Genomic DNA, 15931 nt, shown 5'->3' on the forward strand with positions numbered 1-15931 from the left:
CACTTTTGGATCTATTGTGTCTGAAATAGTACAGCCAAATGGGAGTGTCCAGTAGGTAGTTAGATATACGGATTTGGACATTAAGAGAAAGATTCAATCTGGAATTGTAGATTTGGGAAATACTGACATTTGCATGGTCATTGAAATCAGGGGAGTATGAGATCATGGAAGGTATACAATTATTATGGATACAAAGTAGTAAGCTATTAGATTTTTTCTGTACAATGCTCATCATCAGAACACAAAGAGGTATTGATATGTGCTGTCTCTGCTTGTTGGAAGTATACTAAAATGATTTTAAGTATAAGATTAAATTGCTGCAGTTTTTTCAGAATTATTTTGGATTTCTTTAAAATATAAAAAATAAAATAGAAAAGCAGCAATAGAATTTATGTAATTATTTACTATTAATTCAAATATGAGGTCAATTTAATTTTTATATTTTGTAATGATTAGAATGACTTTTTCAAAATTTTCAAAAACAATATTTACTTTCTCTTTCTACAGCAATCTTTCCCCAAAAAATTCCCTATGTCTCAGTCAGTGCCTCATATATACATTCAAGTTAAAGAATTTATTTATGCCAGCCTTAAATTTTCAGAGTCGCTGCACCGGAGGTAAGCTTACTAATAAGAAATGTGTCTTTATCATACTGTTTTTTATGAATCATTAACATTTAGTTTTCATACCATGACTCTTTAATGAATTATACTCTCATCAAAAAAGTTTACATATTTTATTTAGTTACATTTAGGGTTTAGTTGCTATAAATCTAATATTGTATTTTTAACTTTTAATTATGTAAATCTTCAAAGTACATAAAAGTAAAAATAATTTATAGGAAACTTCTATGTTCTCAGCATCTAAATTTAACAGTAATAAAAATTTTGTCATATATATATATATATTTTTTTTTTTAGTGATGGGGATTGAACCTAGGGCCTTGCTCATGCTGGATCAATACTCTGCCCCTGAGCAATATCCCCAGCCTTTGCCATATCTTCTTCTTCTTCTTTTTTTTGTTTTTTTGCTGATATATTTGCAAGCAAATTCCTAATATAATGATCTTTTATCCCTGAATACTTCAATATGTGTTTCTATAAACAATGAGGACATTTCATTAGTTAACAAAATGTAACAAAATTAACATGATTCCATAGTATCAGTTTCCTAGTATATGTCAATGTTGTCTTGATTATCTTGATTGACTTTTTCAATGGGGTCCAAACAAGGTTCACACCTTGCATTCATGATTCAATTTGTTTCATGATGTCCCCTTTTTATCTGTGACATTGACTGCCTTGTTGAAGATCTAATATCGTTAAGCTTGTTTTTTTTTTTTTCTCAGAAAGGTTTAAAGTGAGGATTCAGACAAAATCAATAGAATAAGTAAAGAATGTTATAGCAAGTTGATACACTTAATAATGGAGAGCAGCACAACTATTGGTAGCAATAGCCAATTTAATTTTATAGGCAAGAAATGTCATTTATCTGATATGATGAAAATAATATCCTATGTTTATGGAAATGGGAAATGTGATATTATTCCTTTTTTGCTGATAAGGAAACCGAGGCTTAGAAAGGCTAAATCAGTAATTCAGAATGATCATGCTCATTAGGTTGAGAGCTGGGATGAAGAGCAGGTCTTCTGATTCACCTCTGTAAAAATGTCTGGCACAATAAAAAAGGTTCAGTTAATGGAAGCAAAGCATTAATCTTTATGCTACATCCAGTTATCTAGAAAGTTCCTGTATTATAGTCAGGTGATACATTTCTGATTGTGAACATTCTGGAACACATGAAGTGGTAATTCTTGCTTTCATGTTTACTCTGAAATTCATTCTTCTGAATTTATATATGGAATAGCAGGAGATATTCTTTTTCAGGGAAACTCAAAATTTTAAATCACGAAAAGGCAGTTTATATGTTATAATTATTTTTCAAGCAGAAATTTTATTGTATCTGTTTCTTATCGTAAAGTACTACTATTTTGGATTTAAACAAGATAAAAATAAATGGAAAAAGAAATGTGTTCTGCCAGTGTGAATGAGTATCTGATTTAAAGTCTTACATTGTTCTTTCTTTGTGAGTAGTGATTCTTTGAAAGATTTTGTAATTCCTGTTCATGAGTAATAAGAATAGGAGAAGAAAGGAAGGCAAATGTCTAACAAATAGCATTTGTTGTGCTATGTGATTCCCATAAGCCAGCAGTTCTCAAAGTAGTTGCCAGACCAGTAACATTAGTATCACAGAGGAAATAATTAGAAATACTACCTCAGACCTCCTAAATTAGAAACTGAGGGTGAGTTCCAAGGTTTTACCAACTTCTCTGAGTGATTCTGTTGTGTGGCAAAACTTTTTAAAAAATCACTGCTTAAGCTTCATCATACTTTACCAACCACTTACACCCAAATTTCTAAAGACACTAACTTTAGCTTTAGATACTAGAGGTTATGTAGCATAACATATCACACACACCATCATGTAGCCTTTGAAAAAGGTAGTGAATGTAAGTTGAGTATTACCTGAAAAGGAATAACATAAGAGTAAGTCTGATTACAATGGTAAGTTTTTCTAGTGGATATATCAGAGCCATCAACAATTTTTATTCCTATCCTGTTTTTCATTTAACATTCTGTTCTAAACAGAAGCTATGCAGTGCTTAATAACATAAGCTTTAGTTTGAGTCTTGATGCTAACAAGTCAATTCATCTCCTTAAACTGCAGTTTTCTCATCTGTCAAAAGAGGAAAATAATTTGTAGTAAGAATGAAAGGAGGTAATGCATGAGTACAGTACCTGGCACATGGTAGGCTCACAGAGCTTAGGAGAGGATGGGATGCTAGATGTGAGACTGGAGCTTGGAGTGTTTATATTTTATTTTAAAAGTGTTGGGGAACTATTGAAGAATGTTTAAGGTGTGACATGATTGGAATTATTTTTTCAAAAGTTTACCTCTGGCTCAACATGGATGGTAGATTGGAGAAGGATAACAAAAAGTATCATGTTAAGGAAGTGAAGTCAGTGGCTCAAGAAAGAGATGAAAAATGACTGAAATAGGATCAATGGTTACAAAGAGAAAGGAACATATACAAGAAGTGTTAGGAGCCTGAAATAGGAGTACTTGTGAATAAAGGGATGGAGGATAGTTTGACTTATATTTCAGTGGATTTGAATTTGTTTATATACTCTCTAATAACTAACTATAACTAAAATCTCTATTATCTTTAAGTTTTTACAGATGGGGATATATTCATCTTTTTTTAGGTGAACAAATACTAGTGAAAGGGAAAAACAAAAAGTATCTCTTTAGTACTCATCTTACAACTTGACTCAAAAAGAGTAAAATTGAGAATTATTCTTGGAGTGGGGAGATCCTGGGATTGAACCTAGGACATTGTGCATGCTAAAGGATGTGCTGGCTCATCCCTGGTCTTGAGAGTTATTCTTGAAACTGCAATTCTAATCTATAGCATTAGTTACCTTTATATTTTCCTTTAAATATAATTACTTTAATTGTCTTTAAACTTGTTGTGGGACAATTTGAAAGTTCTAACATGTACTTGTTATTACCTACTCTAATGTGGATTCTTGAAACACAATACTCATACCTGATTAAGATAGTAGAGGATAGGAAAGGTAGCAGAATACAACAGTTACTAATATGGCATTATGTAAAAATGTGGATGTGTAACCGATGTGATTCTGCAATCTGTATTTGGGGTAAAAATGGGAGTTCATAACCCACTTGAATCTAATGTATGAAATATGATATGTCAAGAGCTTTGTAATGTTTTGAACAACCAATAAAAAAAAGATATTATTAAATTTGTAGAGCTAAGCATGGTGGCTCATGCCTATAATCCCAGCAGCTTGGGAGGCTTGAGACAGGAGGACAGTGAGTTCAAAGCTAGTCTCAGCAATTTATCAAGGCCCTAAACAATTAGTGATACTTTGGCACTAAATAAAATATAAAAAAGGACTGGGATGTAGCTCAGTGGCTAAGCGCCCCTGGTTTAATCACCAGTACCCAAACCAAACCAAAACAAAACAAATAAAAAACCACTTGTAGAAAGCATAGAAATATAGCATTTTGGAATTATTATTTTTTTATTTACAGAGGAGATATAGTGGCTTTCTAATAATTATGATTTGATTTTTAAACTGAATTTATAATACCAAAGAAAAAAGTCATTAATCATATTATTATGTATAATTTTCCCTAAAACCTAATGTCTGAATATAGAACTAGAACATCAGTTCCAACTCCTTTTATATATGAAGTTTAAAAGGCAAATATTGAGTGCTAATGCTACAACTGAAAAGGCTACAATATTCTCCTCTCTTTGACAAAAATATCTGATTTTATTAGATTGATTTCTGATCATTTTTTGGGCGGTGGGGATACCAGGTATTGAACTCAGGAGCATTTGGCCACTGAGCCACATCCCCAGCCCTATTTTGTATTTTATTTAGAGATAGGGTCTCATTGAATTGCTTAGTGCCTCACTTTTGCTGAGGCTGGCTTTGAACTTGCAATCTTCCTGCCTCAGCCTCCTGAGCCACTGGAATTACAGGTGTGTGCCACTGTGCCTGGCGTTCTGCTCATTTTAATAAGCTGTGATCATTATCTATTCAAGAAAGTATTTATGCTGACATTTTTAAAAAATTATGCTTTGCCAAATACACTCACTATTCTAATTTTGGTTACTGAGAGGAAAAAGAAATTCAGAATATGGGGCTGAGGTATAGCTTAGTGGTAGAGTATTTGCCTAGCATGTGAACACTCTGGGTTCAATCCCCACTACTACAAAAAAGAAAAAAAATTGGGATATGAAGAAACAGACAATGATTAATTAAAAGATATGTAAATCTAAATTTACTCTAGATTATCAGTTCTTTGACATTTTTATTTTTAAACTCTACATACATAACCTAAAATTGAGCTTTAAGAGTTGTTATGTTTTTTGTCATTAAAGAGTTATGGAAGCCAGGCACAGTGGTATATACCTCTAACCCAGTGATTTGGGAGGCTGAGGCAGGAAAATTGCATGTTTTGAGGCTAGCCTGGGCAATCTTATTGAGATCTTGTTTCAGAACAAGAAAATAAAATGGACTGGAAATGTAGCTCAGTGGTAAAGCATCCCTAGATTCAATCCCCAATACAAAAAAAAAAAAAAAAAGTTATGGATAAAAAAATCATGTCTGTGTTTAAAGCTCATATTTTATTTTTGTTTAAACATATTTTGGAGTTAAGATTTTTTAAATAAGAAGTATTTAATAGCTTTTATAGTATGAATGTTTTTATTTATGAATAAAAGTAGTGCCAGAGAATTAAATGACTTCATAAAAGACTCCAAAGTTTGATTATTTGGTTGTAGAGGAATAATATAAGATTTGAATGTTTTCTTTAAGCATTTTTTAGTCCTCAGAAGAGATTAAGCTGTAAGATATTTAGGAGAGTTATTGCATATTAAATTTAATTATTGTGAAGTGTTCTTTAAAATTTAGGAAGGGTATAAGTTATAGGTTCAAAGGGCAAGGACTTAAGGAAAAAATTGCTCAGTTGATATTAAAAACTACATGGGGGGAATACTGGTCATAAGGTAAATCTTGCTGGCCCAAATAGGACACAGGTGCTGATAGGTTTTCTTTCTCTGGTTTATGAAGAAACCAGACTCAGCATTCAAGGATGTATAGGGAAATTAAACAAAAGATATTATCTGTAAATGATAACTTTCACATGAAAAAGATGCTCTGCAGTGTGTCTTTAAGCACAATTTCAGTGTTTCTGAAAAACCAAAGGAGTTGTCAACCAACCACCTTTCTTTTATTAGGGTGAATAATTGGCTTGTTCAAGGGATACTATTGATCAATTAAAACATTTTCTGTCTTGAATGTTTGATACCAAGTAACCCTGAAGCCCTGCTCATTTCTGGAGAAGTCTTGATTCTATATTTTAAAACAAATCAGAGAGAAATAGCCTCCTTGGGCCTACTAGAATTAGGGTTAGCAGAAATAGTACAGTCCCTGCACTGGAGCTGGGGTGGAAGCAGTGTTAGAGCAGGAGCTTAGCAAGCACAAAGCTCTTGGTTGGACCCCAGCACCAAAAACTAAATAAAGTAAACAGAAAAGGACCTGCATTAAAATGGAGAACATTAGAACAGTAGCAAGAAGTGTTCATGTTTGGTCAAATCCTGCTTTATTTGCATCTTTAAAAATAAATGTAGGGGCTGGGGTTATAGCTCAGTGGTATAGCCCTTGCCTCGCACACGTTGAGGACTGGGTTCAATCCTCAGCACCACATAAAAATAAATAAATAAAGTAAAGATATTGTGTCCATCTTTTAAAAAATCTTTTAAAATGTAATAAATATTTGTGCTTTATATAGTTTTAGGAATGTTATTTAATACAGTAAAAAATAAAAGGAGATGACTTGGGAGGTTAAGATAGAAGGATCACAAACTCAAGGCAAACCTCAGCAACTTATCGAAGCCATAAGCAACTTAGTGAGACCCTGTCTCAAAAAATAAAAAGGGAGAGAGTTCCAAGATGGCTGCGAAGGGAGTGCAGCACCCCCGGGTACTGCGTCACTGAGCAGGAAAAAGACAAGGTAGAATGGCTAAAAGCTAGCTTGTTAGGAATTTCCAGCAAAATTGAGGTGCTCCGAAACCTAGAGGAAGGATTTCCATCGCATAAGGACCAGCTACTAGAGCTCAAACGCGAGAGATTTGTCCGCACGGAGGGTCGCGCTGCGTAGGAAGCAAATCGCCCCGCGGCCAGAGTCTGCGGCGCTCGCTGGGAAGCGACAATGAGATAACAACGCAAAGATACAGCGCTACGGATTCTGCAGGCTCCTGCCAGCTGTGCAAATACTGTACTCATAGCTGAATTCTGGGCTTGAGACGGGGAAGGAAGCCATCCAATTCGGTTCTCCACATCGGTCAGACCACAGAGGAAGCCAGCGGCCACCATCTTGGAGAGCTGACGTCATCATCTCTGTTTTTTGACTGATCACAGCTCTCTCAGCTATAGATCAGCGGGGAAAACTTAAGGGCCCCTCCCAGCTCTCCTGTGAGCGCAATAGCCAGACCGAGGGCGGCTCGGGAGCCAGCGGGAGCCGCAGCTGCGCGGGAGCCAGCGGCAGCGGCGCAGGAGCCGGCGGCAGCCGCGGCGGCGGCACGGAAGCCGGCCGGAGCCGGCGGGAGCCATGGCAGCGGCGCGGGAGCCGGCGGCAGCCGTGGCGGCGCTGGCGCAGGAGCCGGCGGGAGCCGCGCGGCGCGGGACTCCCAGCTACCGCTCCCACCAGTGCTGACAACTGAGGTCTCTTGCACCAACTCGCCTCGGCGTGGGACTCACGGCTACCGCTCCCACCAGTGCTGACAACTGAGGTCTCTTGCACCAGATACAGGGGCGTGGCTACCAGAAGGTAAGAAAATTGCTGGGGGTTCTCAGCCCCAAGCTCTACAAACTTAGGGCCTGAGGGAGGCAAACAAGGAGAGTGTGCCCAGGCACTAATGAAACAGCTGCTCCACGCGGGTGCAAGGTAGGCGGAACTGTGACCACCGACAAAACAGGCCCAGTGGACCGCCAGACACATCGCTCCGGTTGGGGGAGGGGCAGAGCCGCCGGGCGCCTGCAAGGTAGGCGGACCCACTACCCACCAGCAGAACAGGCACAGCAATCCACAGAGCGGCAGAGCCACCCCCCCGAGCCTACAAGGTAGGCAGACCTGCGACCCACCGGCAGGTCAGGCCCAAAAACCTGCGGAGGGGCACAGCTGCCCCACGTGCCTGCTAGGTAGGCTGAACCGTGACCACCAACAGAACAGGCCCAGCGGCCAGCCAGACACATCGCCCCGCCCCGGTTGGGGGAGGGGCAGAGCCGCCGGGCGCCTGCAAGTTAGGCAGACCTGCGAATCACGAGCAGATCAGGCCCAGCAACCGCGGAGCGGCAGAGCCACCCACGGGCCTGCAAGGTAGGCGCACTTGCCACCCACCGGCAGGTCAGGCCCAACAAACTGCGGAGGGGCACAGCTGCCCCACGAGCCTGCTAGGTAGGCAGAACCCTGACCACCGACAGAACAGGCTCAGAGGCCGGCCAGACACATCGCCCCGCCCCGGTTGGGGGAGGGGCAGAGCCGCCGGGCGCCTGCAAGGTAGGCAGACCTGCGACTCACCAGCAGATCAGGCCCAGCAACCGCGGAGCGGCAGAGCCACCCCTGGGCCTGCAAGGTAGGTGCACTTGCCACCCACCGGCAGGTCAGGCCCAACAAGCTGCGGAGGGGCACAGCTGCCCCACGAGCCTGCTAGGTAGGCAGAACCCTGACCACCAACAGAACAGGCTCAGAGGCCGGCCAGACACATCGCCCCGCCCCGGTTGGGGGAGGGGCAGAGCCGCAGGGCGCCTGCAAGGTAGGCAGACCTGCGTCTCACCAGCATATCAGGCCCAGCAACCCGCGGAGCGGCAGAGCCACCCCCGGCTCTGCAAGGTAGGCGCACTTGCCACCCACCGACAGGTCAGGCCCAGCAACTCTCGGAGGGACACAGCTGCTCCACGCGCGGGCAAGGTAGGCGGAACTGTGCCCACCGACAAAACAGGCCCAGTGGACCGCCAGACTCATTGCTCCGGTTGGGGGAGGGGCAGAGCCGCCGGGCGCCTGCAAGGTAGGCAGACCCGCGACCCACCAGAAGAACAGGCACAGCAATCCACAGAGCGGCAGAGCCACCCCCCGAGCCTACAAGGTAGGCAGACCTGCGACCCACCGGCAGGTCAGGCCCAAAAACCTGCGGAGGGGCACAGCTGCCCCACGTGCCTGCTAGGTAGGCTGAACCGTGACCACCAACAGAACAGGCCCAGCGGCCGGCCAGACACATCGCCCCGCCCCGGTTGGGGGAGGGGCAGAGCCGCCGGGCGCCTGCAAGTTAGGCAGACCTGCGACTCACCAGCAGATCAGGCCCAGTGACCCGCGGAGCGGCAGAGCCACCCCGACGCCTGCAAGGTAGGTGCACGTGCCACCCATCGGCAGGTCAGGTCCAGCAACTCTCGGAGGGACTCAGCTGCTCCACGCGCGTGCAAGGTAGGCGGAACCGTGACCACCGACAAAACAGGCCCAGTGGCCCTCCAGATACATCGCCCCGGTTGGGGGAGAGGCAGAGCCGCCACCAGCGCCTTTTAGGTAGACTGACCTGCAACCGACAGACAGAACAGGCCTAGCGGCCAGCGGAGGGGCAAAGCCGCTGCTCACGCCTGCAAGGTAGGCGGACCTGTGACCACCGAAAGAACAGGCACAGCGGCCTCCCGGCGTGGTAGGCACATTGCCTCAATTGGAGGAGGGGCAGAGCCACCGCCAAAGCCTGCGAGGGAGACTTTGCAGCTATACAAGAGCAATATAAATATATAGGGGGAAAAATCAATAACACAACAGTTTCACCAAGCAGAAAGAAACGCGATCAGTATGAAAAGACAAGGAAAGAAAGGACCACAAGCAATGCAGGTCAACTCAACTTTAGAAGAGGTAATATCTGCATCAGATGGAATGTCAGATAAAGAATTCAGGATATACATGCTTCAGATGATCTGGAGTCTCAAGGAAGACATTAGACAGCAAAATCAGACAATGAAAGACCACTTCGACCACTTCGACAATGAATTACATAAACAAATCCAAGAAGCAAAAGATCAGTTATACAGGGAGATAGAGGTTATAAAAAACAAACAAACAGAAATCCTGGAAATGCAGGAAACAATAAACCAACTTAAAAACTCAATTGAGAATACTACCAGCAGAGTAGAACACTTAGAAGATAGAACATCAGACAATGAAGACAAAGTATTTCAACTGGAGAAGAACATAGACAGCTCAGCAAAGCTGTTAAGAAACCATGAGCAGAACATTCAAGAAATATGGGATAACATAAAGAGACCAAACTTAAGAGTCATTGGGATACAGGAAGGTATTGAGGTCCAAACCAAAGGAATAAGCAATCTATTCAATGAAATAATACGAGAAAACTTCCCAGACTTGAAGAATGAGACAGAATCCCAAATCCTAGAAGCATACAGGACGCCGAATGTGCAAAATCATAAGAGATCCACACCTAGACACATTATAATGAAGATGCCCAACATACAGAATAAGGAGTTAAAAGCTACAAGAGAAAGGAAGCAGATTACATTTAGGGGTAAACCAATCAGGATAACAGCTGATCTTTCAACACAGACTCTGAAAGCTAGAAGATCCTGGAATAACATATTTCAAACACTGAAAGAAAATGGGTTCCAACCAAGAATTGTGTATCCCGCGAAATTAAGCTTCAGGATGGAAGATGAAATTAAAACCTTCCATGATAAACAAAAGTTAAAAGAATTTGCAGCTAGAAAACCATCTCTTCAAAACATCCTCGGCAAAATATTACAGGAAGAGGAAATGGAAAATATCAATGAAAACCAACAGCGGGAGGTAGTACAGTAAAGGGGGGGGGATAATCAAAGAGGAAAACAAACCATGTTTAGTAACATAAATAAACAAATATGGCTGGAAGAACAACCCATATCTCAATAATAACCCTAAATGTTAATGGCTTAAACTCACCAATTAAGAGACACAGGCTAGTAGAATGGATCACAAAACAAGACCCAACAATATGCTGCCTTCAGGAGACGCATTTGATAGGAAAAGACATACATAGACTGAAGGTGAAAGGTTGGGAAAAATCTTATCACTCATATGGACTTCGGAAACAAGCAGGAGTGTCCATACTCATATCAAATAAAATAGATTTCAAGCCAAAGTTAATCAAAAGGGATGAAGAGGGACACTACATACTTCTCAAGGGAACCATACACCAACAAGACATAACAATCATAAATATATATGCCCCAAACAATGGTGCAGCTATGTTCATCAAACAAACTCTTCTCAAGTTCAAGAGTCTAATAGACCACCATACAATAATCATGGGAGACTTCAACACACCTCTCTCACCACTGGACAGATCTTCCAAACAAAAGTTGAATAAGGAAACTATAGAGCTCAATAACACAATTAATAACCTAGACTTAATTGACATATATAGAATATACCACCCAACAGCAAGCAGTTACACTTTTTTCTCAGCAGCACATGGATCCTTCTCAAAAATAGATCATATATTATGTCACAGGGCAACTCTTAGACAATATAAAGGAGTAGAGATAATACCATGCATCTTATCTGATCATAATGGAATGAAATTGAAAATTAACGATAAAAGAAGTAAGGAAAAATCATGCATCACTTGGAGAATGAACAATAGGTTACTCAATGATCAATGGGTTATAGAAGACATCAAGGAGGAAATTAAAAAATTCTTAGAGATAAATGAAAACACAGACACAACATATCGGAATCTATGGGACACATTGAAAGCAGTTCTAAGAGGAAAATTTATTGCTTGGAGTTCATTCCTTAAAAAAAGAAAAAACCAACAAATAAATGATCTAATACTTCAACTCAAAATCCTAGAAAAAGAAGAGCAAAACAACAGCAAAAGAAGTAGAAGACAAATAATTAAAATCAGAGCTGAAATTAATGAAATCGAAACGAAAGAAACAATTGAAAAGATTGACAAAACTAAAAGTTGGTTCTTTGAAAAAATAAATAAAATCGACAGACCCTTAGCCACGCTAACGAAGAGAAGAAGAGAGAGAACTCAAATTACCAGCATAAGGGATGAAAAAGGCAATATCACAACAGACACTTCAGAAATACAGAAGATTATCAGAAATTATTTTGAATCCTTATACTCCAATAAAATAGAAGATAGTGAAGGCATCGATAAATTTCTTAAGTCATATGATTTGCCCAGATTGAGTCAGGAGGATATTGACAACCTAAACAGACCAATATCAATTGAGGAAATAGAAGATACCATCAAAAGACTACCAACTAAGAAAAGCCCAGGACCGGATGGGTATACAGCAGAGTTTTACAAAACCTTTAAAGAGGAACTAATACCAATACTTTTCAAGCTATTTCAGGAAATAGAAAAAGAGGGAGAACTTCCAAATTCATTCTATGAGGCCAACATCACCCTGATTCCTAAACCAGACAAAGACACTTCAAAGAAAGAAAACTACAGACCAATATCTCTAATGAACCTAGATGCAAAAATTCTCAATAAACTTCTGGCGAACCGGATACAAAAACATATCAAAAAAATTGTGCACCATGATCAGGTAGGATTTATCTCTGGGATGCAAGGTTGGTTCAATATACGGAAATCAATAAATGTTATTCACCACATCAATAGGCTTAAAAATAAGAACCATATGATCATCTCGATAGATGCGGAAAAAGCATTCGACAAAGTACAGCATCCCTTTATGTTCAAAACTCTAGAAAAACTAGGGATAACAGGAACATACCTCAATATTGTAAAAGCAATCTATGCTAAGCCTCAGGCTAGCATCATTCTGAATGGAGAAAAACTGAAGGCATTCCCTCTAAAATCTGGAACAAGACAGGGATGCCCTCTCTCACCACTTCTGTTCAACATTGTTCTCGAATCACTGGCCAGAGCAATTAGACAGACGAAAGAAATTAAAGGCATAAAAATAGGAAAAGAAGAACTCAAATTATCACTATTTGCAGATGACATGATTCTATACCTAGCAGACCCAAAAGGGTCTACAAAGAAACTATTAGAGCTAATAAATGAATTCAGCAAAGTGGCAGGATACAAAATCAACACGCATAAATCAAAGGCATTCCTGTATATCAGCGACAAATCCTCTGAAATGGAAATGAGGACAACCACCCCATTCACACTATCCTCAAAAAAAATAAAATACTTGGGAATCAACCTAACAAAAGAGGTGAAAGACTTATACAATGAAAACTACAGAACCCTAAAGAGAGAAATAGAAGAAGATCTTAGAAGATGGAAAAATATACCCTGTTCATGGATAGGTAGAAGTAACATCATCAAAATGGCGATATTACCAAAAGTTCTCTATAGGTTTAATGCAATGCCAATCAAAATCCCAACGGCATTTCTTGTAGAAATAGAGAAAGCAATCATGAAATTCATATGGAAAAATAAAAGACCCAGAATAGCAAAAGCAATTCTAAGCAGGAAGTGTGAATCAGGCGGTATAGCTATACCAGACTTCAAACTATACTACAGAGCAATAGTAACAAAAACAGCATGGTACTGGTACCAAAACAGGCGGGTGGACCCATGGTATAGAATAGAGGACACAGAAACCAATCCACAAAACTACAACTATCTTATATTCGATAAAGGGGCTAAAAGCATGCAATGGAAGAAGGATAGCATCTTCAACAAATGGTGTTGGGAAAACTGGAAATCCATATGCAACAAAATGAAACTGAATCCCTTTCTCTCGCCATGCACAAAAGTTAACTCAAAGTGGATCAAGGAACTTGATATCAAATCAGAGACATGGCGTCTGATAGAAGAAAAAGTTGGCTATGATCTACATACTGTGGGGTCGGGCTCCAAATTCCTCAATAGGACACCCATAGCACAACAGTTAATAACTAGAATCAACAAATGGGACTTACTCAAACTAAAAAGTTTTTTCTCAGCAAAAGAAACAATAAGAGAGGTAAATAGGGAGCCTACATCCTGGGAACAAATCTTTACTCCTCACACTTCAGACAGAGCCCTAATATCCAGAATATACAAAGAACTAAAAAAATTAGACAATGTGATTACGAATAACCCAATCAACAAATGGGCCAAGGACCTGAACAGAAATTTCTCAGAGGAGGACATACAATCAATCAACAAGTATATGAAAAAATGCTCACCATCTCTAGCGGTCAGAGAAATGCAAATCAAAACCACCCTAAGATACCATCTCACTCCAGTAAGATTGGCAGCCATTAGGAAGTCAAACAGCAACAAGTGCTGGCGAGGATGTGGGGAAAAGGGTACACTTGTACATTGCTGGTGGGACTGCAAATTGGTGCGGCCAATTTGGAAAGCAGTATGGAGATTTCTTGGAAAGCTCGGAATGGAACCACCATTTGATCCAGCTATTCCCCTACTAGGTCTATTCCCTAAAGACCTAAAAAGAGCACACTATAGCGACACTGCTACATCCATGTTCATAGCAGCACAATTCACAATAGCAAGACTGTGGAACCAACCTAGATGCCCTTCAATAGACGAATGGATAAAAAAAATGTGGCATTTATACACAATGGAGTATTACTCTGCATTAAGAAATGACAAAATCATAGAATTTGGAGGGAAATGGATGGCATTAGAGCAGATTATGCTAAGTGAAGCTAGCCAATCCCTTAAAAACAAATGCCAAATGTCTTCTTTGATATAAGGAGAGTAACTAAGAACAGAGTAGGGATGAAGAGCATGAGAAGAAGATTAACATTAAACAGGGATGAGAGGTGGGAGGGAAAGGGAGAGAGAAGGGAAATTGCATGTAAATGGAAGGAGACCCTCAGGGGTATACAAAATTACATACAAGAGGAAGTGAGGGGAAAGGAGGAAAAATATAAGGGGGAGAAATGAATTACAGTAGAGGGGGTAGAGAGAGAAGAGGGGAGGGGAGGGGGGAGGGGGGATAGTAGAGGATAGGAAAGGCAGCAGAATACAACAGACACCAGAATGGCAATATGTAAATCAATGGTTCTGCAACTGATGTGATTCTGTAATCTGTATATGGAGTAAAAATGGGAGCTCATATCCCACTTGAATCAAAGTGTGAAATATGATATATCAAGAACTATGTAATGTTTTGAACAACCTACAATAAAAATTAATTTAAAAAAAATTAAAAAAATAAAAATAAAAATAAAAAGTACTAGGGAGTAGGTCAGTGGTAAGGTGCCCCTGGGCAATACCAAAAAATTTTTTTAAAAAAGTAAAAGGTGTAAGGCAGTTGTTCTAAATGGAGAATAATTTTGGCCTCCTCCCTGCTGCCACCCACCTCATTACCTTTGGCAATGTCTAGAAATATTTTTGGTTGTTACAATTTGGGGGAGAGGTGCTACTTGGAACTACTAGGTGGAGACCAGAAATACTGCTAAACATCTTACAGTGTACAGAATGGGCCCCCCAGCACAGAATTATTCAGTCTAAAATGTTAATGGTGCTGAGATTGAGATCCCAAGAAATTATTATTCGGTTGAAGGCCTACTGGTGAGGAGGAAAGCATAAGAATAGTGCCAGCTTAACAATCTTTAGGAAGTTCAGAAGTATCATAGGTTTTTTTGCACTAAATTGAAATTAGTTTAAAATATAAGTGTTTTCAAAAATCTCAATGGAAATGGATAAGCTTAATTATTTTAAAATTTAAATCTGAAAATTTATATCTAATAAAAGTTCACATCAATGTGTGTTAAAAAAGTAATTTTTAGCTATAGTTATATATGAAGTGTCTTGCAAAGTGACTGTAGAATGTAGTTGTAATTTAAGAATAGTTTTATTTCCTTGTACTAAGTACCTCATGATTTTTCTGTAGTGATAGATTTGATGAATTTAAATTATTGCCATAAGAGAATATTCTGCTTTGTGGAAAATATTCCTTTTATGAAATTGAATTGAAGTTTGTGATTTAGTAAGTATGAGTTATTATAATTCATTTAAAGATAAGAAAGAATGGATTAGAACAAATTATTTTAACAAATAATATTAAATTATTTAGAATGTTAACTAACTATACCCTTGGAAAGTTTAATAACATCAACCTTTCTTTTTAGTTCAACAGAAATAGATGATATGCTTAGAAAATCAACAAATCTGCTGCTGACCAGAACTTTGAGTAGCTGTTTACTGAACCTTATTAGAAAGCCTCATGTAGGTTTGACAGAGGTAGGTTAAGAAGACACATACAACCAAATAGTTTTTTATATGAAAAAATTTATAGATTATTGCTGAACATCATAATATAAAACTGGC

At 39.6% G+C, this 15931-nt stretch overlaps 1 protein-coding gene across 8 annotated transcripts in view; it reads left to right on the forward strand.

Moving 5' to 3' along the window:
* The window catches only part of Exoc6 (exocyst complex component 6), a 212909-nt gene that overhangs the window by 109125 nt on the left and 87853 nt on the right, over positions 1 to 15931 (forward strand). For all 8 annotated transcript variants that reach the window (XM_076835327.2, XM_076835331.1, XM_076835332.1 and 5 more), the window contains 2 exons: positions 508 to 617; positions 15733 to 15844. In XM_076835327.2, coding sequence (XP_076691442.1) covers positions 508 to 617; positions 15733 to 15844 — 222 coding nt within the window. The remainder of the gene's footprint in view (positions 1 to 507; positions 618 to 15732; positions 15845 to 15931) is intronic.

The sequence above is a fragment of the Callospermophilus lateralis genome, chromosome 15, assembly GCF_048772815.1.
Source record: "Callospermophilus lateralis isolate mCalLat2 chromosome 15, mCalLat2.hap1, whole genome shotgun sequence".
NCBI lineage: Eukaryota > Metazoa > Chordata > Mammalia > Rodentia > Sciuridae > Callospermophilus > Callospermophilus lateralis.